Raw genomic sequence first — 27,948 nt, 5'->3', positions numbered from 1 at the left:
GCCCCATGTGGGACTCAATCGCAGGACCCTGGGATCATGACCTGAGCCACACACCCAACCGACTGAGCCACCCAGGCGTCCCTGAGTATGGCTATTTTAAATATACATCCATAAACTAATAACCATATGAATATTTGCAGATCCACTGGACCCACTGTAGATGGATTCAGGATAAAATTCTGTCTCTTGACTCCATAAGCCCTGACTCTCACCAGTGGGTGGCAATTGTATTCTAAGTGGCCCTGGATAAGTGTGAATTCAGCGTCAGTGTCCAATCTCTGAAAAGCATGAGTATTTCTAGTTGCCCAGTCATGGTTACCCTGGTAAATGGCCTCAGGCCCCTCTGGCCAGAAAGAAAATGGAAAGCCAGAAAGAAAATTTGCTACATGCTTATGGTATTGATTGTGGAGTCCTTCTTCAAGTGTATCTGGCTTTCCCTTCAAGGGCCTCTGGGTGTATGAACTGACTCAGGCCCGCAGACTGGGTGAGAGGTCATGAATCTCCATCACAGTGGCTTAAATTAGATCTATGTTCACCAGACACATATTTTGGCTATACAGATCAAGTAAAAATTGAGTAGGCTGCTCATTTATTTCCATCTAAGGAAACTGAAGAAAAATTAGCCACTACCAAACCTCTCTGCAAGTCAAAACATTCAGATTACATGCTTCTATCACGTTAACCGTGCTCACCCCATCTCTTGTCATTAAGTGCTGCCGCTTTGTCTTTGCCCAGTCTAGGATCCCATGATTCTCACTGAAATTAGCAAGTTCCTTTCAGTGGCAGCATCTCTCATCTTTATCCCTGGCCTACTGAAGACTACCACCGTAGCATGTTTCAGGAATAATAAGACTCCTCTCATCAATATATTTTTCAATGCCTTGGAGAAGAGAACATCCCCTGGGTCCTCTTGGGGGACATAGTTAGGATGTAGGTTAGTGGGTCATATATCATAAATGCACTCCATTGTTTCTATTTCCTTGTCTTTGGAGTATCTCCTATACATTATACCAAAGAATATCTGGCATATCAACTTCATTTAATATGGGCTAATTTTCAGCCTTGGCTTCAGTCAACTGAGCAAAAAAGAACCACTTCCAACTGGGCAAACTAGTAATTGAATCCAGAATCTCTGGTAAGTATTCAGGTGTTGATATATCTGTCCCAATCTAAAATTACATTCCTTCCTCCATCGTATTCTCAAAATACATTCCTACACATATTCTGCAGATTCCTGCCATTATAAATTAATTATCTCCTCCCAGTTCAGACTTGTATCTGTACCCTTGGAGCATTCTGTGACCTAACTAGTTATAGATCTGGAAGCAATGACAGGAGGTAGGGGTGGCACCTGAGGAAAATTGACATCCTCTTACAAGTAGCTTCAAGCCGGCGAACATTCCTTTCAAGCGACTTTCCCCAGCTGGTTCAAGCAAAGCAGAGCCAGCCTCATCGAATAGCATGCTTCCACTGGCAAGTAAGGCTCAATGGTTAAATGAGTCATCTGAACTCACTCTAATGTCCCCATTTCTATTCTAGGGGTGTTTCAATCAAATGCCCTTACTTTCATAAAAGTGACCTGACAAGGCTGTGAGTTTGGCATATATTGTAATTTAACAACCCACGGGATCAGATTCTAATTTTCAGCTATGTCAGCTCTATGTCAACAGTAGATAAGAGAATAGAAACTCCTAGTCCTCTGTTCTTTGAACTTAGAATTTAAATGCTGCGATTGCCATTTTCCTTCTTAAACCTCTGGAGCACAGTTAGTAGTTATTCCATTCCACAGTCTTTGGGTATCATTAGCACCAAAATAATCTGTGGTAGCAGTTACCTGGTCCATCAAGACTTGCCTGCAATAGGCACTTGATTGTAGATGCCCACTTGTGATAATTTGATTGGTTTGCCATTATGTGCCATAGACTATGAACATCCCATCTTCTAATATTAACAGTGTCATCACTGCTTTCAAATCCAATCATGCTATCTAATCAACCCAAGTTTCCCACTTTCTTGAAATGCTATTGCCTTTAAGCACTCCTGCTACTACATTCTTTATTGGTCAGGGTTCAATTTCAGAGAACAGAAGCCACTCAAGCTGGTCTAAGGAGGAAGCAATTTATTACAGGGTGTAAAATGGCTTAGAAAATCACTTACGAGAGCTGTAGAAACAGATGCTGAGCCTTCAAGAATGACTCTCAAAGCCACATCACAAAGCCAAGCCGTCAAAGAGTGCTGCTGTCTCTCCGTACAGTCAGAAAATTTCCGGCTCCAGAACAGTGCTCCTATTGCCTCAATCGGGAAGCCGTTACCATTACTGTCAGTTCCAGAAACATGCCACATATAGTACAAACTGCACCAGCCAAATGTGTGCCCTATCACTGCCTCTGGACTCCCATGTAGTTTTAATACCTAGACCATAGGACCTCTGCTAACCCTCCTGAAGAATACCTAGCAACTCAACCGCTGTGCTTCTCAGCACAGGCAGCAAAAATGAAGCAAAAGCCATATTATACCTGGTAAATCGCATGCCCATGCATCTGATTAGCTGAACCTAAATCATATTCAGAGCTCCAGCTGCAAGGAAGTCTGCGAAGTGTGTCTGTAGGTGTACTTTCCATCATCTGCATTACAGGATGATGCTCTAGGATGAGGGTGGAATGGAGCGGAACGCCAAGTCACCATATCTGCCCGAGCCTTCATCAAAGACTCAGGATATTTGTCTGGAACCCAAATTCCAGGATCACAGGAAGCTCAGAGTTCTTTCTGTGATTTTGTCTCTATTTTCTTACATTTCTCTGAATCATTCTCTGTTTCTAGATGCACACAGGCTTCCTGAGGCCTCTAATCAGAACCTGGCCCAAAATTCCACCCCTCCACCATCTTCTAGAAGAAATTGAATCACACTTACGCATATAATGAATTATGCATCCCCCCCCCAAGATTTGTGAGGTTATAGGGGAGAAAGGTCATATCAAGGAGCACATAGCCACCTGCCGTCTCATTGGTCCCCCATCTTTTTCTTCACTTTTGCCTCAAGCTGATCCCTCAAGTTCATAACCTTCCGCAAGTCCACAGTCTGCACACATGACTCTCCCCACCATCTGAAGCACTTTGAGAAGCATAGGACACTCCTGCTCTGGGCTATTCCTCTTGTATGGTGAGGCCCACCAGTCCTATGTACATTTTCTTCAGGCTCCCCTGAAATGCCAATAAATAAAGTCATTTTTTCATTTCATTATTTGTTATGTATTTCATTAATTGTTATTGCTCTAATTTGTTAATCTTGTATTTTATGAAGAGTAGCTTATGTCCTCATATTTTCAAAAGCAGTGAGAAAAGGAGAAAGATCCAAGGACCAGTCACTTTAAATAAGACAAGAGAAATATTTCATTCACCCCCACCGCAGGGACTTGGCTTTTTTGTGTCGTTATTCCAGTAATTTACCAAGAGTTGCAACCTATTCCCTGGTGACTGATTAATGCTTATCCTAAGCATCCCCTTTAATGAGTGAGACTCGCTCACTTCCTTGCTTACCACTCCTGGAGGAATCTCCTCACATGATTAAAATTGAAAATTGGGATTAGCTGTGACTCTCTTCTTCCTGTTTAGTAATTTTCAGATGCCCAGGCTAATTGCTCCTCTCCTAAGCCAAGATCTGAATCAACAATATGAACATGGATGAATTCCAAATACTGGCTTTTGTCTGATTACCAACTTGTAAAGAAACAAAGACATAATATGGGTCAACATTTTTCTTTTTCTTCAAATGTATTAGATTTTTAGACTGTAAAAAAAAAAAGAAATATTCTTGAAAACAGAAAGCTGTATTAATGGGGACTCGGTCAGTGGCTGCCAGGGGTTAGTGGCAGGGGAGGGTGTGATTATAAAGGGAATTTGGGGGGACTGATGGAACTATTCTGTATTCTGATTACAATGGTGGGTACATGAATCCATACATGTGGTACAACTCCTAGAGCTGTATGCCAAATGAAAAAGTCAATTTCATAGTATGATCATTTAAAATAAAAATTTTTGGAAGAAAAAACCCAGTTTTTTGCATTTCACAGGATGTATCTAAAAAGGTACATGAGAGGCACATTTCAGTGATTTCCTCTGAGGAAGGCAACTGGGTAGATGGAAAACAGGTTGGAGAAATATCCTTATTCCTCATTTACCTGGTGTTTTGAAGTTTTTAAATTATTTTATTCAAATATAATGTAAGTATACATTTAGATGAATTACCACCAAGTGAACATACCCATGCAACCACCACTCAGGGCACAACCTGGAATATTGCCAGCACCTCAGGAGCCTCCCTCCAGCCGCCTCGCATTCATTATCTCTTTCTCTCCTCCCCAGAGAAAACCATGATCTTGACTTCTAAGACCACAAATTAGTTTTGCCTATAAAAATGTATATTAACGGAATCACACAATATGTATTCTTTTTTGTTTGGCTTCTCTTACTCAACATTATGGGACTCATTCATATGGTATATTGGCAGTTCATTTCCTTTTATTGTGGTATAATATTTCAATGTATGGCTATATTATAAATTTTGTATCCATCCTACCATTAATGGACATTTGGGTTGTTTCCAGCTTTGGCATATTCTGAATAATGTGGTTTCAAACATCCTTGTATTTGTCTTTTGGTGCCCCTGTTCATATATCTCTTTTGGGTGTATTTTTACATATCTAGGAGTGGAATTACTGGGTCAATAGGGTACATACATGGTCAGCTTTGGGTTTTTTTTTAAAGATTTTGTTTATTTGAGAGAGAGACAATGAGTGGGGGGAGTGGCAGAAGGAAAAGCAGACTCCCCGCTGAGTGGGGAGCTAGTCATGGGGCTCGATCCCAGGACTCTGGGATCATGACCTGAGCCGAAGGCAGACACTTAACCGACTGAGCCACCCAGGTACCCCACATGTTCAGCTTTGATAGTTGCCAAATGGTGTTGCAAGTGGCTGTACCAATTAACACTCCAATCAATCACGAATAAGAGTTCTGGTATCCTTCCTCATCAACACTTGGAAAGATCTTTCTTTTCTCACCTTAGCCATTCTGGTGAGTGTATAATGTCATCTCGTGGTTTAAATTTGCATTTTCCTGATTATTTCTTAAAATAACTTCCATTGAGGTATAATGTACTTACAAATTAATGCACTCACTTAAGGTGCATATTTTGATGAGTTTGACAAATTTATGCGCCCACACGACACTCAAGGTATAGAACATTTTCACCACCCTAAAAAGTCCCCTTGTTCCCCAACCAGGACAACTTCCCCTACCCTCATACCCAAGCAACCCTTGATCTGCTTTCTGTCATATAGTACATTTATCTTTACTAGAGTTTCATAGAAATTGAGTCACACAGTAAGTTCTCTTTTATGTCTGCCATTTCTTGCTCAGCATAATGTTTGTAAGATTCATTTATGCTGTTGCCTATATAAAAAGTTAATTCCTTTTAGTATTCCATTAGTATGAATATTCCACAATTTGTATATCCATTCACTTGTTCATTGTCATTTGACTTGTATCCAGCTTTTGGCTATTATGAATAATGTTGCTAGGAACATTTGGGTACAAGTCTTTTTCAAAACATGTTTTTCATTTCTCTGGGTTAAATACCCAGAAATGGATATGACAGGATATATATATTTTTAACCTCATAAGGAACTTCCAAACTGTTTTCCGGATTAGCTGTATCATTTTGCATTCCCACCAGCAATATATGAGAGCTCCAATTGCTTCACATTCTTGCCAACACTTGGCATTCTTAAATTTCATCTTTTTAATTTTGGCCATTCTCGAGCGTGTGTAGTAGTATTTCATATTGTAGTTTCAATTTGCATTTCACTGATGACTGATGAAGTTCAGCCTCATTTAATGTACTTATGGGCCATTCTTGCATCTTCTTTTGTGAAGAGTTTCACTGATTTAAAACATTTTTAAAATCAGCTTTATTGAGGTGCAAATCACATACAATAAAATTTACTGATTTTAAACAGTCTGCGGAGTTTTGAAGAAACTTTATACTCATTATAATCACCACTCCAATCAAGATTTAGAACATTTCCATCAGCCCCGAAAGTTCCCCTGGGCCCCTTTGAACAATCCCCTTCCTCCACCCCTAGCCCCTGGCAACACTGATCTGCTTCTTTGCTTGCTTTTTTCTTTTTTTGACACTGATCTGCTTTTTATCACTATAGTTTTAGTTTTGCTTTTTCTAGAATTTCATATAAATGGAATCACACAGGATGTAGACTTTCTTATTTTATAAGATTTTATTCTTCATTTTCATATACTTTTAAAAACAGCTTTACTGAGATACAATTTACATACTGTGAAATCCACCCATTTCGAATGCACAATCTGATGAGTTTTAGTAATCTTGCAGAGTTGTACATGCATCATCACAATCTAGTTTTAGAACATTTTCATCGCCTAGAAAAGAGAGTTCTTAATATTACTTCATTCCCACTGCCAGCCCAGGTAACAAGTAATCTGTCTATCTCTATCAATTTGTCTTTTCTGGCCATTTCGTATACATAGAATCATGTAATACTTGCCCTTTAGCATCTGGCTACTTTCACTTATAATGCTTTTGAGATTCATTCTTGTGTTAGCCAACTCTCAGCAGTTAATTCCTTTTCATCGAGTAGTATCCACTGTGTGGATATATAACAAAATGTGTATCTATTCAACAGTCAGCGTACATTTGGATCATTTCCACCCTTTGGCTATTATCAGTAATGTTGCTCTGAACATTCGTGGTACAAGTTTCGTGCGGTCGTTTGCTTTCATTTCTCTTAAGTAGGTACCTAGAAGTGGAATTGTTGGGTCATATGCTAACACTATGTGTGACATTTTGAGGAACTGCCAAATTATTTTCCCAAGTGGGTGTTCCATTTTACATTTCCACCAGCAATGTGTGAGGTGTCCAATTTCTCCATATGCTTGCCAACACTTGTTGTCTATCTTGTTGTGGCCACTCTAGTGGATGTGAAGTGGTATCCCATTGCAGTTTTAATCTGTATTTTCCTAACATCTAATGATGTTGAGCATCTTTTCATGTTCTTACTAGCTGTTATGGGCTCATGAGGTGGAGCTTTGTCCAGTTGAGACATAGCAGTCATCACAGGCGTTGGGCTGCACAGCGCCATGGCCCGAAGAGGTAGATGACATCATGATTATTGTTGATTTATACAATGTTTACTTAAGATATACCAGCAGATTTACTATTTTTATTGTTCTTTATCACTTCTTGCATCTCTAAGCTGCCATCTTGATCACTGGTATTTGATATTGCTTTTAGTATGAATCTGCTGGTGACAGATTTTCTCAGTTTTTGTCTGAAAATATCTTTACTTCACCTTCTTCTTCGAAATCTTTTATTATGAGATCATTTAGGTTCACACGCAGTTGTAAGAAATAATATAGAAAGATCCCATACACCTTTTACCCAGCTCCCCCAACGGTAACACCTTGCATATATATAGTACATACACCCTGCGTAGATATGATACAATATCACAATGAGGAAGTTGACATTGATTCAATACACTGGACCTTACTGAGAGTTCTCATTTAATTGTATTCATGTGTGTGTGTGTATTTCATTCTGCGCAATTTTATCACTTGTAAAGATTCTTGTGACCACTGCCCCATCCAAATACAGAGCAGTTCTATATCACAAGGCACTCTGGTGCTACCCTGTTACAGCGACGTCCATCTCCCTGCTGCCTGCCCCAGCTCCTAGAAACCACTGATCCAGTCTCCTGTTCTCAAATTTTATCCTTTCAAACATTATATAAATGGAACCATACAGAATGTGGCCTCTGGGGATGGGCTTTTTTCAGTCATCACAATTCCCTGGAGAGTCATCCAGGTTGTTATGTCTATCAACAGTTAGTTCCCTTTTATTCATGAATAGTAGTCCACCGTATGGATGTGCCCCAGCTTGTTTAACCATTCACCCACTGAGGTCCATGTGGATTGCTTCCAGCTTGGGGATGTTATGAATGAAGCTGCTATGAACATTCATGTGCAAGTGTGTGTGTGAACATCAATTTTCATTTATTTGGGATAAATTACCAAGAGGGCAATTGCTAGGTTTCCATTAGTATGAATATTCCACAATTTGTATATCCATTCACTTGTTCATTGTCATTTGACTTGTATCCAGTGTGGCACGTCTGTGCTTAGTTTTGTGAAAAAGTGCAGTTGTCATTTCACGGAGTGGCTGTACCATTTTACATTCCCACCGGCAATGTATAAGTGACTTAGTTCCTCAGCATCGTCTCTAGCGTTTGGTGTTGTCACTAGTTTTTACTTTAGCCAATCTGATAGGCACGTAGTGATAGCTCATCGTGGCTTTATTTATTATTTATTTATTTATTTTACAGAGAGAGAGCGAGAAAGCGCAAGCAGGGGGAGTAGCAGAGGGAGAGGGAGAAGCAAGCTCCCCACTGGGGAGCCCGAAGAGGGGCTCAATCCCAGGACCCTGAGATCATGACCTGAGCCGAAGGCAGCCCCTTAACCAACTGAGCCACCCAGGGGCCCCCTCATTGTGGTTTTAATTTGCATTTCCATGATGGTTAATGTTATGGCCTGAATCGTGCCCCACCCCCACCAAATTTGTTGAAGCCCTAACCCCCAGGACCTCAGAATGTAAGGGTATTTGGAGAAAAGTTCTTTAAAGAGGGGATTTAATTAAAATGAGGCTGTTAGGGTGGGAACTTAATCCAATATGACTGGTGTCATAAGAAGAAAAGGAGACACCAGGGGCACGTGTGCCTAGAGGGACGTCTACGGAAAGAGGCTGCAGGAGAGCAGCCAGCAGCAAGCCAAGAAAAGAGGCCTCAAAAAAACCCCAGCCATGCCTACATTTTGATCTTGGACTTTTAGCCTTCACAACTGTAAGGAAATAAATCTCTGTCGTTGAAGCCAGTTTGTAGTATTTTGTTATGGCAGCTGTAGCCCGCTAATATAGGTCCCGATGTTGAACATCTTTTCATGTGTTTATTTGCCATGTGTATATCCTCTCCACTGAAATGTCTCCTCATGTCTTTTGCCCATTTTCTAATTGGATTGGTTGGTTTTTTCACTGTTGAGTGTTGAGAGTTCTTTTTCTATTCTAGACACGAGATTTTTGTCGGCCATGTGGTTTGCAAACGTTTTTTCCCAGTATGCAGCTTGTCTTTATGTAATTCACAGGATTTTGATGAGGTCCAATTTATCAATATTTCCTTTATACTATGGTGATTCTGGTGTCAAGTTTAAGAATTCTTTGACTACTTGTAGATCCCCCCAAATTTACTTCTATGATTTTCTCTAGACATCTTAGAATTTTGTGTTTTGCATTTGTCTGTTATCCATTTTGAGTCAATTTCTGCGTAAGGTGAGGGTTTAGGCTGAGGTTCATTTTTTGCCTCTGCATGTCCAATTGTTCCGGCACCAGTTTTTGAAAAGGCTCTTTCCTCATCAAATTGCTTTTGCACTTTTGTAAAGAATCAGTTGGACATATTTGCGTGGGTGTGTTCACTTTCACTTTCGAAAGGTCTTTTCACTGGACATCAAATTTTATATTGCTTTTTCATTTTTAAGAAGTTTCCAGCTGTTTGACAATATCGTCACATTGTCTGTGGCTTCTATAGTTTCCATTAAGCTGTCAGTTTTATTGTTGCTCTTTTGAAGCTAATCCTTCTTTTTTTATGGCTGCCTTAACCCTTAGCAATCTCACAGCGGTGTAAGCTTTTAAAGGAGCATTTGGAAAAAGAACATGAAGTAAAATCACATCTAATGTTACCACCCTACTGCAACCCCAGATTTGCACTTTTGGATACTAGTTTCTGTAAGCACTTTTGATATGGCTAATTCTTTCATCCTCTGCCTATTTCTTTTAAATCATAGCCTCTTCTATATGTCTTCAGTTGCCGTGTCCCCAACCACAATGTAATTGCATCTGCAAAAATAAATAAGGAAGATTTGTCAACACCTACATTTATAGTTCTTATTTTCTATTCAGTAGTAAGAGAGTTTCCTTTCAAGTAACTCTGCATGGAGTGGTTTATGGTTTTATATATGTCGAGGAGGGGATAGGTACACAGAAGTGTATAACACATTACATCAAGACTAGTATCTCTACTCTTGCCTTTTCTAAAAGTAAGAAGAAACTTTCTTACTTTCAGCAATTTCATTTGTATTCCCATGACTCTGCCTTCATTTTACTTTTTGTTTCAGCAAATGTTTTGGTCAGTTGGGATTTCTCCTACCATTTTTGGTGTTGTTCTTGTGCCTATGGTAATTCTTTTCTGGATTATTTGTAGGTTTTTCTACCATTTTAGAGAATCTTTTTTTTAATTGCCAGTATTTTTTTGGAATTTAAATAGTATGAATCCATAAAGTGGCTTCTAGAAAAAAAAAATCTGTTTTCCTGACATACTGAGTCCGTTCAGAGTGGCATATGTTCATTTTACTCAAGTGTGCAGGCAGCCTACCTTGGGAGAAATAGCATAAACTGAAGAATCTGTAAGCCATTTCCAAGGGTAACAATCAGGGCACCACTTCCAGCAATTCAAGCAAAGCTACTGCTTCCATATTTACAGTTTTGTACAATATGGAGCCTCTTTGACAGCTTCCCTAACTTGAGTAGGAAACAGTATCCAGGAAAGGTTGAGCAGACAGAAAAACGGAAATATTTCAGCAGCCTCTAGGAATAAAGCCACAAGCTTTAGCTTCTCTAGTAATTTTCCTGAATGTCCTTTATGCCAGATCACCGAGGGTTTTTCTCCCAGAAATTTCTGGGGCTTGTGTCTATGTTTGAAAGGCAGACTATTACACTGAAGTTTCTTTCACAGTGCTTATTAAAATACAACTGTATATAATATTTTACAATTTTCAGAGTAGTTTCATCATATAACCATCCACTCAAACCTCATTTCCAACAAAGCTGTGGTGTTGATAGGCCAAACGCTGTCCTCATATTAGAGATGAGGAAACTAAGTCAATTGTCCAAGATACGACAGATAATAAATGACAGGACCTGACCAAGTACCTGAGTCAAGTCGGCTGATTCTGGCACTCTTTCCTTCCCACAAAACTGCCCCCACCTCAGAAAATATTGAATAGCCACGAATAAAATCTCCTAAGTTTACAAAGAATGGATTTTTTATTTGAAACTTTTCTTACCTGTGGAAATTGCCCATCAGTTTTCCAGAATTGTTTTGATAATTAAGTTCGCATGGATCTGTTTGAGCAGGGGCTATTTTCACTCTCAGCCCAAGCCAAAGCCCCTGCTCCCAGGCTAACAATTTCGCTATATAATCAGGGCATTTCTGAATCGCCATGAGAGAGCCACACACAACTAGAAGCTCAATATGAGATTTGAATTTAAATTGCATGTGTTCACCGGGTAATCGGAGATCAGTGGAAGGTGTGGAGATTTAACAAGTGCACCCTTTCTGCCCGGTGTAGACACAGGCTGGGACAAGACCAACCCTGGGCTAACCCTCCTAGGTGCTGAGGGCTCAAGGAGGAGTTTTCATGCCGGAATCCTACCGCTCACTGTTCTTCTCAAAGCTTTCCTCTCAGACCGCTATAGCACAAGGAACAATTAGCAGAACAGCAGGAAAATGTCATTTACTAATAAAAGCTTGATTTGAGGATTCGGCATATGGCTGGTAACCCCTCTTCTCCTCTTTCTCTCTTTCTATTGCAGGGTTCTCTGGTTTTAAAAAAAATGGATTGGAAAAAGCAGCTTATTCTACTCCTTCCCCTTGGAATCTGAGAAGCTAAGGTCTTCAGAACAAATTGGCCTGACCTAAAAATCCAGAGCAGGGGGACGGACTATATAGTCAGAGATGTATATCACTTTTCACCTTGATGACCTTGCTCACTGGTGAGATGTGGCCCTAATGATTCATCACAGACCAATCAGATGAGTAGCTCCGACGCAGGACAATCTAAGAAAAAGGTATATCGGGCACCCGCAATTGTGGGTAAGAGTATTTGCTCTCCACCATGGACCAAGGCTGAAGCGTGGAGAGAGGGTTAAAAATGTTTCCTTTTCCTAATGTGAGAGAGAGTGAGAGTACATTTGCTGTTGCACATATGTCTATTGGGGAAGGGATTTCAATGCTGGCTCCCTCTCTTGGGTTGCCATGGTGATGAGAGCATGAGGGGCAAGTGACAGCAGAAAGAGAAATTCAGTGCCATCCAGAGATCCAGTGTTCCAGGGGGGAAGTAACGAGATTCTCCTCTCAGCAGAACCAAGCTTCCCAGGGCTTCAGGGTCACACAGAGGATAAGGAGGGGGTCTCGCACACGATGATTTGTTATCACAGTGGTACTTGTGCTGTTGCCAATGTGTCAGAACGATAGCAGGCCAACTTCTGGTACTGACGGTTGAGCCTGCGTCCTCTTCCCCCACAATCACGTCACATGCTGCTTCCCTCAGCACCTGCAAATAAGTACTGCCCTCAGCACCCACGCTCATGGCACACATCAACACTTCCCAGTCCTCATACTGACTAAGGACAGAGTTGCCCTTTTGAGCCCCCCTGATGGTTGTGTCCAACAGGAGATGAATGGCTAAAGCAAGCTGTGAGGACAGGGCAAAAGTTAATTTCTCAGCAGGGCGCACAGCTTGGCGGGGGAGATAACGTTCACCTCTCCTCAAACCTGTCATCTAACATTTCGTTGTATTCTTGGCATGTGTTGGAGATGTGTCAGTCTCGGGCCACCAGTCTTGAGAATTTACTGCTATTTCTTTTAGGAGAAGAGTCATAGTCTGAAAGTTTACTGGGGATACAACTTGGCCACAGTAGAAGCAAGAAATTTGTTGTCAGAGTGCAACGATGTGGCCTTCAAACAATAAGCCATGTCCTGGGTTATTGATGCTTCATGTTTAGCCAGAGCTCAGGGCCCTGGGCGGTTGCAAGGGTTGGTGGAAAAGCACCAGACTCAACACGAGATTCTGGGGTCCAATCTTTACTCCTGTTCTGAACAAGTCACTTCTTGTCCCATCATTGAAAAACGGGAATATATCTCCCTCTCTGATTTCATCTTATTTTATTTTTCCCTCCCTTCCCCTATGATCCTCTGTTTTTGTTTTTGTTTTTTTAAAGATTTTATTTATTTATTTGACAGAGAGAGAGACAGGCAGCTAGAGAGGGAACACAAGCAGGCGGAGTGGGAGAGGAAGAAGCAGGCTCATAGCGGAGGAGCCTGATGTGGGGCTCGATCCCAGAACGCCAGGATCACGCCCTGAGCCGAAGGCAGACGCTTAACAACTGAGCCACCCAGGCGCCCCATGATCCTCTGTTTTGCATCTTAAATTCCACATATGAGTGAAATCATGTGATGATTGTCTTTCTCTGATTGATTTATTTCGCTTAGCATAATATCCTCTAGTTCCATCCATGTCATCACAAATGGTAAGATTTCATTTTTGATGGCTGAGTAATATTCCATTGTATGTATATACCTTCTTTATCCATTTATCTGTCGATGGACATCTGGGCTCTCTCCATAGTTTGGCTATTGTGGACATTGATGCTATAAACATTGGGGTACAGACACCTCTTTGGATCACTATGTTTATATCCTTCAGGTAAATACCTAGTAGTGCAATTGCTGGGTCGTAGGGTAGCTCTGTTTTTAACTTTTTGAGGAACTTTCATACTGTTTTCCAGAGTGGCTGCACCAGCTTGCATTCCCACCAGCAGTGTAAGAAGGAGATTTAATTGTAGGAAACAAAGTGAAGGTAGTTGGAGGGGCGGTGGGTGGGGAGATGGGGTAACTGGGCAAGGGGCATTAAGGAGGGCACTTGTTGGTATGAGCAGTGGGTGTTATATGCAACTGATGAATCACTAAACTCTATCTCTGAAACTAATAATACACTCTATGTTAATTCATTGAATTTAAATTAAAAAAAGAAAAATGGGAATACATCACGGGGAGTATTATGAGATCGAATGAAATCATGGATGAAAAGCTGCTCTGAAACACGGAAAGAGCCTGTGGAAATCAAGCTTATTAACATTCACAGGATGTACAAAAATGTATAGTCCAAGATTCTTGAAAGTATATATGGAGGGAAACACGTGTCTCAGCTCAGGTCTTGCCCACAGGCTTCAGGTGAGTGTGTCGACCGTGCCTGCCTTGGGGCAAGATGGTGGGTGTGGGGCATCCAGGACCTAATAGAGCACATTAGGGAAGTCAAGAAGAGTCAAAGATGAACAGTGCTGGGGCTCCTGGATGGCTCAGTATGCTAAGCATGTGACTCTTGATTTTGGCTCAGGTCATGATCTCAGTGTTGTGAAATGGAGCCCTGTGTCAGGTCCCCTGTTGAGCCCCACGTTGAGCTCCACACTCAGTGGGGAGTCTGCTGGAGATTCTCTCTCCCTCTCCCTCTGCCCCTCCCCCTAGGTGTGAGCTTTCTCTCTCTCTCTCTCTCAAATAAATACATAAATCTTTTTAAAAAGAACAGTGCTATATATATCATTGTATCTCACATCTATAATGCGCCAAGTACTCTAAGTCCTTTACATGTATTCTCTCATTTAATTCTTACACTAACCCTGTGAAATTAGTATTATTATCTTTATCTTACAGACGAAGAAACTGAGGCTTAAAGACTAACGTACTATTTTGCCCATGATCACTTAGCCAGCAAGGAGGAGAACCAAGACTTGAACCCAGGTCTAGCGTGACTCGAGAGCCTGTCCCCATAACCTGGTGGTGCTAAATGGCTGGTCATAGAATCCTCTGGGTGGATGGGCCTCCCAATCCCTCGCCTAGTGCTAAAGGTCCAGGCTCAGTCTAGAGCTCGGCCACTAGGGGGCAATGCATCTCCTGCTGTTACTAGACCCCAGTTAATTTGTTGGGGCCTTGTGGGAGTTGGCTGTTCTCTCCCAGGGTTGGAAGGCTTTGGGAAGAACCCAGAGCCTGGCTCCAGCTTGTTCTTGGGCTTTCCCTCAATCCCCTTTTAATTTGCACTTGGCTCTAGGTCCCAGGTGTCCCCAGTGGTGGGGTAGACATGCCTTTGCATGGCAATTTACATGCTTCTCCATGTGTGGCACAGGAGAGCAGGCGAGCTGCACGCCCTTAAGGGCCTTTCAGGACTTCTCTGGGGGAATCAGTAGAGGGTAGGAGGAGCCTAGTAGTTAGGAGCCAGGACTCTGTATCCACACCACCCGAGCTCTCCCCTCAGCTTCCCCATGTCTTGGCTGTCACTTAACTTCTCTGAGTCACTTTGTTATCCCTGCTGGAGTTTGGTGAGCCTTGTTCAGGATAAAGTGTGTGCAGTGTGGGACTCAGTGCCTGGCACACCACCTAGGCAATGGGTGGTTCCTCCCTTGGGGCCCAGACTTGTCGGCCAGAAGGAAGCGCGCCCAACCGGGGCCCATTCCACTCCGAGGCCACACAGCACTGAGGGGCAGGAACAGAAGTCTCTCATCAGCCCCTGGCCCCTGGTAGCCCTATGCCCGAAGAAGTCCAGGTTCTGTGGGAACCTGCCTCCTGGCAGGAGGGCCCCCAAACGCCCCAACCCTGGTGACACTTTCAGCATCCCTCAGTTTTTCCTGGCCTGGAATTATTCCTAAACTCTGACTCACTTTCCTCCCGCCAGAAGTGAACCTTTGTTTCTCCTTGCCCTCCCACAGATTCAATCCTTCCCCAAGCCGGTAGATTTCATCTCCTGAAAGCATGCGGTTCTGGAAGGAGACAGACCTGAATCCCGCTCCTGCTGCTTCTCATTGGGGTAACCTGAGGCACGTGCTGTAATCGCTCAAAAACTGGCTCAGCCATTTATTACTTGTGTGACCTTGAGCAGGTTTCTTAATCTTTCTGAACCTCACTTTTCTCATCTGTACTAGTGCTTACAATTCAGGATTGTTGTGAGGATTAAGTGAGACGATACATGTAAAGTGCCTGACACTTAGAAGGCGCCGTGGATTACCAGCTGTGTGATTGGGGCAAGTTGTTTTTTTTTTTTTTTTAACACTCTAAGCCTCAGTTTTCCTAACTGTACCATTCTCTTAGGGCGGCTATATTAAAAGAGTTCATCCCTGTCAGGTTCTTGGCCATGCGCCCAGAGCATAGTAAGAATTCAATGATTATCTGCTGTTGTAACTCTTATCCTCCTAGCCACCCTGTTGCCTGTTCCCTCTGGATAGAGAAAGCTCCCTCTTCCGCCTCAGAGTTACGATCTCCAACCCACCGACCCCCAACCACGCACACATGGTTATCAAATGGGCAGTTTGTCTCCTTTCCTCCCTAGCACGCTGGTGTAAGAGGGTGGCCTGAGTTCCCTATTCTGACCTGTCAGGGACCTGGTGTCACCTATTGTGTTTTGGGTTTACCCCCCCTCCCCTCCCCCAGCTAGCAAGGCTCAGCCTCCACGCAAGGGCACAAACCCAGGTACGATGACCTGGCTAACTTAGTTTTCTCATTCATAAATGGGCTAATAACTGTGCCTATTTCCTGGGCGATCATAGGTGTTACGGGAGTAGCAAGTGTTGTGGCTACCACTTACTGAGTACTCACCCTTTGTCAGGTTTTTGTACCGGGGTTTCTGTGCTTTGCGTGGGGGTTGCAACAAGCCTTCCCATCTAGGAATAAACCAAAAACACAGGACCCAACACCAGGCTCCTGACAGATCCAAACAGAGAACTCAGGCCACCTGACCACCTTGTTTGGAAGTAGGATTGGCAACCATTTTACAACAGGGGCCTGAAGCAGAAAGGAGACAAAGTGCCCCCTAGATAAACATAGAGGTTCAGTTAGGGGGAGAGGGGAGAGATGGGGGTTGGTGATACCCACTGGGGTAGGGAAGGGGGCTTCCTCGCCTAGAAACAGAAGAATAAGCAGAGAGCAGATAGCTCATTGACACCTGAGTGGGCCTATGCGTAGAGCCAGCATGCGGCAGATATGCGATCTGAACACGGGTACGTCTGCCTCCAGAGCCCTTGCTCTTAATCATCACAATATTAATGCCTGGCACAGAGTAAGTGCTCAATGAGTATTTGTGTAATGAAGGCATTTATACTGCTGCCTCTTTCTGGAAAGTGTTCTCCCTCCGTCTTTCCCTGAGCCCATCCTTCAAAGCACGGCTCGGATGCAGCCTCCCACTCAACTGATGTGCCTTCTCTCTGTTGCTCTTGGGTGGGGGAAACCGGAGGCATTAGTGCTGGGGTGAGGAAGTGTGGGGCACGAGGAGGATGGCCCAGCTGTTGTGGAGCTGGAGGAAAGACTCTTGAGTTTTGCACCGAGAGCTCTCTCCTGAGTCTGGAGTTGCTGCAAGGACCGGATACACCGATGACAAAGTAACTCACACTGGGTTCTGGTTACTCATAACAGTGAATTCCAATCACTTAGCAACCGTGTGTGGGGAGGAGCATCGGAAGCCATTTCAGGGCAGGGGACTGGGAGGAAAGGGAGACAAAATGTCTGCCACTAACCAATAGCGCATGCGCACTGAGGAGAGGGGGAGGGAAAGTGAGAGTTGCTCATTCTGAGTTAAGAATTACTGCTCCGAGGGTTTTAGGGTCTTTAAGCCCCTGGGGATTTAGGGATTTGTAATTCTATGCTATATAATACTCTAAAACCAAGGATATTGGGATTCCAAGGATTTTAAATGCCTACAGCCTATGGTACAAGGGCTTGAGCAATTTTTGAGCTATGAAATGCTGGGAGCTTAGGACCCAAAACAAGGATTTTTAAACGGAACACTGGACATGTTAAAATACTAATCCCCATTCGACTTCAAATCAATCTTGTTTTAACCCTTGGGACAGCAGTTTCCAAACCGTCTTCCCAACAATCTAGGGATCCCCTTGGGTGTCTCACAGAGGAATGGAGAGTTAGTTTACAGGAGAGAGGACGGCAGGATGGCAATTCTGCATCAGCCATTGTGCCTTCCACCAGAGCAATCCCATCTTCATTTGGTTTGTCTATTGCGCTGCTGTACTCAGTTCAAAAGAGGGGTGTTCCTGGGGTGCCTGGGTGGCTCAGTCGGTTAAGCAGCTGCCTTTGGCTCAGGTCATGATCCCGGGGTCCCTAGATCAAGCCCGGCATCAAGTTCCCTGCTCAGCGGAGAGTCTGCTTCTCCCTCTGCCCCTCACCCTGCCCCTGCTCTCTCTCTCTCTCAAATAAATAAATAAATAAATAAATAAAATCTTTTTTTTTTAAAGAAGGGTGTTCCTGCTATAGCCCAAAAAAGACGTTTTGAAGCCTCTGTCCTAGGGAAAAGGGACCAGAAACCTGCGGAGAGAGGCCCAGGAAGCCACATTTGACCTCTGTTTTTGGTTTTTGGGTTTTTTGTTTTGGTTTGGTTTTTTGTTTTTACCAAACACCGCAAAGATTCTTCAACTGCTAAACCAAGTGGTGGCGGGGAAATCAGGTGGCTCAGGATAAATCGGTCATTAGTTGAGTAAATCAGTCATTAGCCGACTCTACAGATAAGCTCATGTCTGCTATAAAACTAATAATAACCACCACTAAAACTACAATTGCGATGAGTACTACCATTTACCGAGTGCTTTCACTACGTGCCAGAGGCTATTCTAAGTACTTTACATGTATTCTCTCATGGAATCCTCACAAGAACCCTAAGAAGTCTTAGTTTCCCCATCTGACAGATGAGGAGACTGGGGCTCTGAGTGGATAAGTAACTTGCCCAAGGTCACGCAGCCCGCGCTCGCGCTCAGGAGAGTCCACTTTACTAAGTTACAAGCAGAAACAGAACGGACTACAGGAATGCACGTGGTCAAAGGTCAACTGGCGCCTCAACGAAGGGACGAGGTTAAATTTTGACCGATAGATGGCACCAGTGTGTGTTTGGTGGTCCGCTGCGGGCGTCCAAACTCAGGCACTTGCCCGGGAGGGCTCCGAATGGAAGCAGCCCCGTCTCACGTTGAAGGAGGAGAGAAATGGCCAGCATTTTGGTCCTGAATCAGATGATGTTACCCGGTCCTGTTTGTAGCTAAGCCAAGATATGGAAGACCAGCAAGTGGAGGGACAGAGGCTGTTCTTTAAGAAGACCTGAGAATCTTTTTCCTTCCACATTTCCTGGGCCTGTCCTTTGTACCAGGCAGCGTGCTGTGTGATAAAGTCACATGGGGATACCAGACACAGCCATCTCACTGCACGGGGACAGAAGCAGATGCTATGGTAGAGGAGGGGGCACCCAAGCTGGACTTGAAGGTCTGGGGGGGCTTCTCACAGGAACGGTGGCTGAGCTAGTCGTATGGGCTGAATGGGAGCTCACCAGACATACAGAAGTGGTAGGGCATTCCAGACAGAGGCTTACAGCCACAACGGTGTTAGAAAGCATGGCACATTCAAGGACAGGCTTTGACTCGACTGTCGAGGGGAGTCTGAAGAGACAGGCAAGAACCAGATGATCAAACAGCCTAGAACATCAAATTAAGGACTTCGTTTGTGTATATATGAATAGAGAAGCCATAGATTCTCAAGAGGATCTGTGATCAAAAGAAAAAAAGAAAGATAAGTCCAATTGTTGGTGAGGCAATGAAGAGTCATGGTAGGGCTTTCGGCAGGGGCACAATATGGTCTGATCTTCTGACCAATGAGGAGGGCACATTGCAAAAGGACCTGCTGGAGGCAAGAACATTAGCTGGGGTAATTGGGGCAGGATAGGCATGAGGACCTCAGCTGTGGTGGATACAAAGGGAATCGAAGAGATAAAGTTGACAGGAGTTAGTACAATGCCCCCCCCCCCGAACCCCTCCCTGCATGCATACACTCCTCTCCAAAGCTCAACTGAGGCTTCTCCCCCAGCCATATTCTCATTTTTCAAGCTGATTTCTGGGGCCCTTTTTGTTCCTTTCCTAAGCTGCCTTTGAAGTTTAATCAAGCCTGACTGATTTCACAAGTTGACAGAGAAAGCCTGGCCCTGTATCCCCATGGAGTAGACTCTGTCAACTGACCTCGGGTAGGGCGATGAATTGGCCTTGAGCTGGTCTCTGACCCTCTGCCTGTGGCTTCACAACATGGGCAGAGTTCAGTTAAGAAATCAGCACAGTTCCAGGAAAAGGGCACACCATCTCGTTTATTTTTCTCCTGCTTCATTTCATACCAACACACAGACCCCAGTGGATAACAGGCAAAATGGAGGGAGGTCCCCAAAGCAATCCGATTTCCTAGATGACCCCTTCCTCTCCTGCAAGACTCCTCAGAGAGGTGCCGCCACTGTGCTTGGATCTGATGTTGGTGTCCCGGGAGGTGAAGCCAGAAATCAGGCTTTCTGTGGGGAGACAGGACTCTGGGGCCAGCTGGAATGCTGTGGAGACACAGACCCCCAAATAGTAACTGGTCCCCTCTGCTCTGTCTTGATCTGCTTCTGGGGGGCTTCAGAAAGCAAGTCTTCCCCTAGAGCTCCTCAGACCCTCTCACTGTCTACACCACAGCAACCCAGACAATGAGATGCCAGAGGCCTGTGCTCACAAGCCAGCTGAGTATAGCCACAGTGAGCTGGTGCCTCAAGGACCCAACTTGCAGTCCAGAGAGCTTGATCGGGCGATTCCCGGCTCAGTGACGCTCTAAAGCCTTGCCAGTCACACTGAACCCCAGTCAGACTCTGACCAGTTCAGTTTGGGCATGTCAGGAGCGTGGAAGGAAAATGAGGTGTGGCCCTGTGTGGCGCTGACCCTGGGACCCTCACACACTCTTCTGGCCTCCTTCCATCTGTCTCCTCTTTCTTCTCCTCTTCTTTGTCCTTTTCTTCTTCCTCCTCCTCCTCTTCGCTGTCTGAGTCCTCATACAGGTTGATGGTTGCCTGGACAGGGAAGTTCTGCAGTAAAATCTCCCCATCGCTGTACAGGTAGTCAAAGGAGCAGGATTTGGGCCAGAAGAGCCTGTGGACAGAGAAGAAATATGGCCCCTGACTTAGATAGGTCTCATACGTGCAGAGAGGCAAGGAAGGCCAGGAAGGAAGTCAACCCCTAAATTCCTTCTCCTGACCGCAGTAATGAGGTGAAAGGGAAAAGAAGGAAGCAAGCATTGTAACAGAACCTTCTAGACGGTTACAAAATGGCCCCAGGCGGGAAGGTCACATCTGGTTGGCCTAGAGCCATGGGGAGCCCCCGCCCCAGCATCTGTCAACTCTGACATTGATCCCACCAGCACCCCCACTTCAGAAGTCTTCTGTCCCAGAATTTTCTAGCCCTGTGTCCTCCATGTCCCACTGAGGCTTCCTTTGCTGACCCTGTCCATAGGGGCTCATTCTTAGGGGTCATTGATAGATCCTCCAAGGAAGGTGGCCTTGGTCAACTCCCTTAACCACCCTGGGCTTTAGTTTCCTGGTCTAAGAAAGAGTGATCCTGGCCCTGCCTGCCTCCCCCTGCTCCCCAGAACTGTTGTGAGGTTTTGAAGAGCTGATGGATCTACGTCAGGTTCCGAGCTGGGTGCCACAGGCTTACCTGACAGGGTGATGGAACTCGGAGTCAGGCTTCATGACTTCGGCACCTGTTGGCCCACCAGTAGCCTGTCCAAAGCAAGAGCTAGCATGTGGCTCAAAGTACATGGCCACACAACTGCCTCCTCTGTACCAGGGGTCACAAACACCCGTAAGACGATCTAGAAGAAACCTTAGGCATCCCTGGGGACAGCCCATGCCTCCCCCCCAAGGGGCTCTGACCTGGTTCTGGTTGTAAAACAAGTGCACAGAGTCCTGGGGGTTGTTTGCTTTCCTGACCCTGTTCTAACACCTGTTTGGAGACTGGCCAGAAGGCAGAGTTCTACTGAGGTGCAAAGATTCGGCCATGGGGGTAGTGGGGGAGAGCACTGGAGTTGCGTGCCAGGAGACCAGAGTTCTAGCACCAGCTCTCCCACAGGCTAGCTCCCTCCCCGCTCCTGGGCACTGATCTCTCCATCTTTCCCATTGCCACAGAAACCCCAGGGCAGCCCTCCTCCCTCAGCTGTTGTGGAATCAAACTTGAGCGAGGCAGTGGGGAGGCTTTCCCACATCTGCAGGCCTGGCCCAAGGGCAGGGGTTCTCTGGAAAGGGACCTGCCTGGCCACCGTGAACGCATGCGGCTGCCTATGCACATGACTGTGGGCCACAGGGGCTCAAACTCATCGAATCTACCAGTCTCCTCACCTGCCTCGGCGGGTCACTTGTAGAGGACAGCCAGGGCCTCCAAAGACAAGCGTCTCTAGGACAAAGAGGTGAGATGAATCCGTGGAGGAAGGACATTGGAACCTCCGAAACACTTGGCTCCAGGAAGCCTGTCGTGAGGCCCCTGAGCCCAGGTCAGGGCCCCTCCCCCCGCTTCAACAATGTTAGGATGGCTCTTGTCATGCTGTTGTGTAATGATCTGTTTACTCGCCATTGAGCTTCTTAGACACAGATTTACATTTGATCGTGTCTGAATCCCCAACGCCCAGCGCAATGCCTGGTACACAGTAGGTATTTCACTCAGTGTTTGTTGAGTGTTACGTGTTTGGAGGAATAAAGGAGGGTTGGGTGGAAAATATCCGGCCCCCGACCTCCTACTCCAAGAAGTAGAGCTGAGAGTTCTACCATCTTTCTGCACTGGGGAAAGGGCCCCCGAAGTATTCCTGGGCCCACTGCTTCCCCACTAGACTTCCAGAGGTCGGGGGAAAAAAGCAAATGGAAATCTTAAGGCGTGGTCAGGAAAAAGACAGCCCCCCAGTCAAAGGCTTCTTGGGACTTTGGTCTCGTTTGCCCCCTCTTCAGCCTAGGTCATATGGAAGCCACGCTCTGTGGCAGCCTCCCCTGTGCTCCTCTGTGGACTGAGCGGCTTGGCCCATGAGGCCCTGGCTGCTCGGCTTTCAGCTTTGGCAATGCCCCCTGTCCCTGGGTCCCCTCCTGCCACCAAGAGGGATGAGTGAGGTGAGAAGCCAGTTGAGACACTCCAGCCTGAGATGTGGAAGGGGCAGTCTCTGCGGGCTGTGAGGCCTTGCCGTACCCCTCCACAGAGAGCAGGGGCACCCCGGCCATTTCATTGTCCTTCTGCTCCCAGAACCCCACTAAGCCGGAGTTTGGGTCACCAGAGGCCCAGTTCCACTTACCTTTCTCTGCCACCTCCTTGTTGTCCAGAGACAAGTGGCGATGGACTTACTAGGCCAGGGAGCGCCCGGAGGGGCTGCACAGAGGCTGGAGCTAGGGCCAGTGCTGGGACAGGGGCAGCAGCAGCGGGGACAGAAGGGTCCATCCTTAGGGGGTCGAGGCCAGGCAGGCCGTAGGGGCTCTCATTTCTCAGAACCTCCTGCATTCCTTTGGCCTTTCCTGGGAGACCCTTTTATAAGGCTTGCCTGGACTCATAAATTATTCAGGGCAGTGCAGGGCTGGGGGACCTGGGAGGAGGGATGGGGATTTAGAACAGGGAGCTCAGGGAGGGGGAACTGGGTCTCTGGGTGTGAACGCTTTCCCAGTTGAATAAACAGAGAGTCGGTGGGGGGTGAGGGGTTTTCTTTACCTCCAAGTCAGAAAGGAAAACACAGAAGGGGCAAATCACACACCATTTGTGCAAATTCCCCAGGCAGTAGCAAGGCTGGAGGGGGGAAGGAGGCAAGCTCATTAGCACCCAAAACCACAGAGAACTGTCAGGCACAGAGGGCTGGAGAGACAGGCCTTTGGCAAAACCAGTTCCCAGCAAAAAGGGACAGCTGACCTGGCTCAGGCAAGTGAGGGACTCACACGTTTTTTCATTTCAAAACCCCCAAGAGATGTGCCAAGTGGGCCCACTGGAGGGTGACTGCCATGAAGCATGCCACCCGGGTCAGGAAAATAGGAGGTTCTGGGTGGAGCAGGTCCAGCTGCCTGTGGGGCGACCCTCAAGCCTTCCTTCCACGCCCTCTGCTTTATGGGTCGGTTCCTTTGCAGAAGGGCCTGCACCTCACCTTGGGCCTCAGCGGCGAGTGGTCTGGTAAAGGAGTGCAGGCAGCGTTTCAGGGCTTGGAGGTCAGATTCCAAGTCTCAGAGCTCAGCACCCCCAGGCCAGGAGCCAGGGCGCTAAACTGCTGAAGAATCATCCCCAGCCCAGGGGCCTCCGTTCCCTCACGTGTGAGACGAGGGTGCGGGGCGTGGGTCCGGTGGCCTCAAGGGGCCCTGCCCGCCTGAACACTCTGTGACAGGGTTGCCCGGTAAAGGGGTACTGACCCCGGGAAGGGGGGCAAGCCTAGCGGCTCCAGAAGTCTTTGGCCTTAGCCAGTCTTCTGGGCCTTTGCCAAAAAGCCTTCCAGTTACAACGGCTGGGGGCCTCCTTGTGCTTTAAGAAGTCCCGAAATATTCCTCCGGAGCTCAGCGTCCAGCCCCAGCATGGATTTAGCTTCTTGGGTATTCATCCCGGTCGGGTTTGTGATTGTCCAAAAGTTGAAACAACCTCAATGCCCAATAATAGGAAACCAGCTACATTCATTAGGGTCAGTCTTTGCCAGCGAATACTAATCAGGCTCTAGAAGGATAAGCATCAACACAGAAAGTGGGAAAGAACATCAGATCCTCAAATCGTCTGAACTATTCGATTCAGGGGCTCCTCTTTTCTCTCTTCCCCCACCCCTACCCCCACCCCACTTCAAATTCCAGCCCCACTGTGTGCTCTGTAGCAAAGGAAAATTGGAAACAATAGCAACAAATGCCTCACTTTAGAAAGCTGGCTCAACACTTTGAACAGTGAGACAATTTCATATTCAAATTGGCTTGGTAGAAGATTGGGGAAAGAAAACAAGCGTAGACTATCCGGGATGCCAGAGGGGAAAAAAAGGACTGCTTGGAAGAAGGAAGAAGGTTACTGTGGTCAGTTCTGGGAATAAGACTGTGGGAGATTTTCACTTCCTGCTTCGGGCTTTTCTGAACATCCTCAGAAGTTCCACACGATCCTGCTATTCTTTGGGCAAGAGCAAATAAAGACAACGGAAAATTAAAAAGAGAGAAGGAAAGGCGTATCTGGGGAGCAGAGCACCTTCTCGGGGAAATGACACTTGCTGGGGCCGGGGGTGGGGGGGCAAGGCCAAGGCCCTCGGCGGAAGTTACAGGGAGACACATTTTGTCTCCATCCAAGGAAAACTTTCTAACAGCCCAGCCACCACCTAACCCCAGGGCCTGGCACGGCACCAGCCCTCGATAAACAGAGGTTTATTATATGTGTTGAAATGAGGGCAGTGGCATGCGCTGCCTCGGACCGAGGTAAGCTCTCCGGCCCTGCGTTGTGTAAGCGCAGGCTGGATCCTGGGTGCCCAAGAGGGGCAAAGGAGGGCTGCTGGGGAGCCCCGAGTTTCTTTTTTTTTTTTAATTTATTTATTCGACAGAGATAGAGACAGCCAGCGAGAGAGGGAACACAAGTAGGGGGAGTGGGAGAGGAAGGAGTAGGCTCATAGTGGAGGAGCCTGATGTGGGGTTCGATCCCACAACGCCGGGATCACGCCCTGAGCCGAAGGCAGACGCTTAACCGCTGTGCCACCCAGGTGCCCCGAGCCCTGAGTTTCTATCAGTCTCTGAGGGTTCTTGCTCAGCTGACCTCCAGAGGATGAGAATTTGCTTGTCGGGCTTCGCTGGCTCCAGTGAGGAGTGAGGCTGAGGGGGAGGAGCCAGGTGGAAGAAAGGGCTGGAAGGACTGGGGCCTGTGAAGGAGAAAGAAGGGGGTCTAATGGCACTCCCTGGGATCTTTTTGACTCTAGGTGGCCGTGGGCTCTGCAAACAGGCAGGAGGGAAGAGGGAAAGGGAGAAGAGGAAGCCCTTACTCCTGAGCCCAAGCAGACTTAGCCATGCCGCCCATCCTGCCACCTCTGACCTTGAACCTGTGTTCATTCAGTCACAGTCCTTCACCACTGGGGCCTGTCCGGCCCCTTCACTCCTCTGAGAGGGCCACACGGTTCCCCTCATTTCGGCTCCCAGCATGCTTTTCTGGAGTCCAGGTAGCCTCTAGGCCTGTCTGCAATGGCTCTGTGGTCTCCCCACATGACGGCTCTGTCTTGCCACCTCCTGAGAATTGCCACCACCTCATGCAGTGTATGGGAGATGCAACCCCTGGCCCCTCTTGGTGGGCTCTCCCCAGCCTGAAGGATTTAAGCCTTGCAAGTGTTGCTGGACAAAAGTGAGATCCCGGCTGTTTTCCCTTGCGGTCAGCACAGAACAGGAAGGAGTAGGATGGCCAGCAGGGTGGCAAGGAAAGGTGTGGAACAACCAAAATGAATAACTTCTTGTCTGAGTGGTTATGAGCCTACCTCTGTTTCCCCTAAGAGCCCTGTAATATCTCTGCTTTGCCAGGCCCTTCTGAGAGGGCTGGGCGCCTCCCCTGGGCTACACACCGCTGGGCATTGCCTGGCAAAGGAAGGGACTAGAAAGAAGAAAGTGCTGAGGACACTGCCTTCAGGTGCTTACAGCCTAGGGAGGGAGACAAAACCTGCACAGGGCCAGATGGACTCAAACAACTTCAGCTGGGCCCCCTGTACTCCTCAGCCACCCTCGAATATGTTCCCCTGTCAAGCCCCAATTCCAGCCTCCACATTTCCCTGGGCCACATTCCAAACTTCCTTCAGCTCCCTACCATGTTCCTGCCCCACCTCTCTCCTCCTACTTCCCTGAGAAAACAGAGGCCTTCAAGCATGAATTACCTCAGTACCCTGCCCCACCCCCCAAAAATTGGCCGGCCTCTCCAACTTCCTTCCCCTCCAGCCCTCCCTTCTCAGGGGACAAGGTGCCCCTCTCGTTAAAGGCTAATCCCTTTATCTGGGCCTTGGCCTCATCCACCCTCCTTCTCTGGGCCCTTCCTCCAGACATTATTCCCCCTTCTTTTCAGGAAAGTCCAGTTTCTTTATACTAGCTCTTTCCTTTCTGATTATAAAATGGTGGTCTCTTCTACGCCAGAAAATAAGGCCCCTCCCTCCCCAGATGTGTTCTCTTGTTCCCCTAACATGTTCTCCCTCTCTATCTCTTTCTCTCTCTCCCCTCCCTCCCTCTTTCCCTCTCTTTTTTCTTCCCATCACCCTCAAATGTACCTCAACCTACTGCAGTTTGGCCCCACCCCAACTTCCTAGTGAACGGGCACCACCAAAGGTCACCAATAACCCCCTAATTGCCAAATTCAGTTACCTCTTTGAACTCTGGGTGGCAAAAGACACTGGCGGCCAAGCCCTCTTTTCTTAAACCCTCTTTCCGCTCTTGGCCTCCACTATTACTCTCTTGTTTTCCTCCTGCTTCTGCAACCACTCCTCTTGGTCTCTGCTGCTGGCGTTTCTTCCTCTGCCCATTCGCCAGACCTGTGGTTCTCAGTTACAGTCCCCGAATTAGGCTGATACACAGTGATGTTTTCAGTGGGTCACAGCAAATTGGGAAAAACACCCAAAGGAGAGCTTTTCAATAATCTAAACTTAGTCACTCATAAAAAGGACGGTCCTTTATTCTGAGATTACGCCCTTCCTATTTAGGGGGTCGGGGAAGCAAAATTGTCTTTCTTTTGTGAACTGATCACAATGGCGGATATTTGTTTTTTTCTTTAATGCTCCAACTTGGTTGGTTTCTCTATGTCAGTCCCCTTAATGGTTGTTGAATGAGTCAAAACTTGAGAATGGTATTTCCTCTCCCGCAAACCTCTTCTGCACCTACCTCAGGAACCAGCATCGCACGGGCCGAGTCACTAAGCAAAAACCTCAACCATTTCTCCCATCTGTCTCCTCTGGGCTCCCCCACTCACCCTTTTGTTTCTTCAACTATGGCCTCATCCGCCTTCTCTCACTTGGACACCTGGAACAGCTTCCAAGGCAGTTTCCCCTTGTCCTTGACTTGGCCCTTCCGTTCCATCTTCCCCCACAGCCGCCCCAGCGATCTTTCTAGAACACACACCTGTGCACAGTCCTCCCGCACTGGAAAACTTACAGTCATTCCCAGTTGCCTAGAAGAAATGTCCAGACCCCTACGAAATGGGGTGACAGCTGAAGCCTTTTGCTGCCTGAGCCC

The 27,948-nt window shown here is 46.5% G+C and overlaps 1 protein-coding gene across 1 annotated transcript; it reads right to left on the bottom strand.

Annotated features, from left to right (window-relative positions):
• Positions 1 to 11,918: 11,918 nt before the first annotated feature.
• On the bottom strand, positions 11,919 to 23,206 carry RIPPLY1 (ripply transcriptional repressor 1). Its single transcript, XM_008697248.1, has 7 exons — positions 23,064 to 23,206; positions 22,111 to 22,183; positions 21,449 to 21,516; positions 20,696 to 20,884; positions 16,543 to 16,618; positions 12,409 to 12,606; positions 11,919 to 11,969 (listed from the first exon to the last, which is right to left on the bottom strand). The coding sequence occupies exons 1-7, from the start codon at positions 23,204 to 23,206 to the stop codon at positions 11,919 to 11,921; spliced, it is 798 nt and encodes a 265-aa protein (XP_008695470.1).
• Between the last annotated feature and the right edge of the window lie 4,742 nt (positions 23,207 to 27,948).

This window comes from Ursus maritimus (assembly GCF_017311325.1).
Source record: "Ursus maritimus isolate PB19 chromosome X unlocalized genomic scaffold, ASM1731132v1 scaffold_X1, whole genome shotgun sequence".
Taxonomy (NCBI): domain Eukaryota; kingdom Metazoa; phylum Chordata; class Mammalia; order Carnivora; family Ursidae; genus Ursus; species Ursus maritimus.
This window is presented reverse-complemented; position numbering and strand designations above follow the sequence as displayed.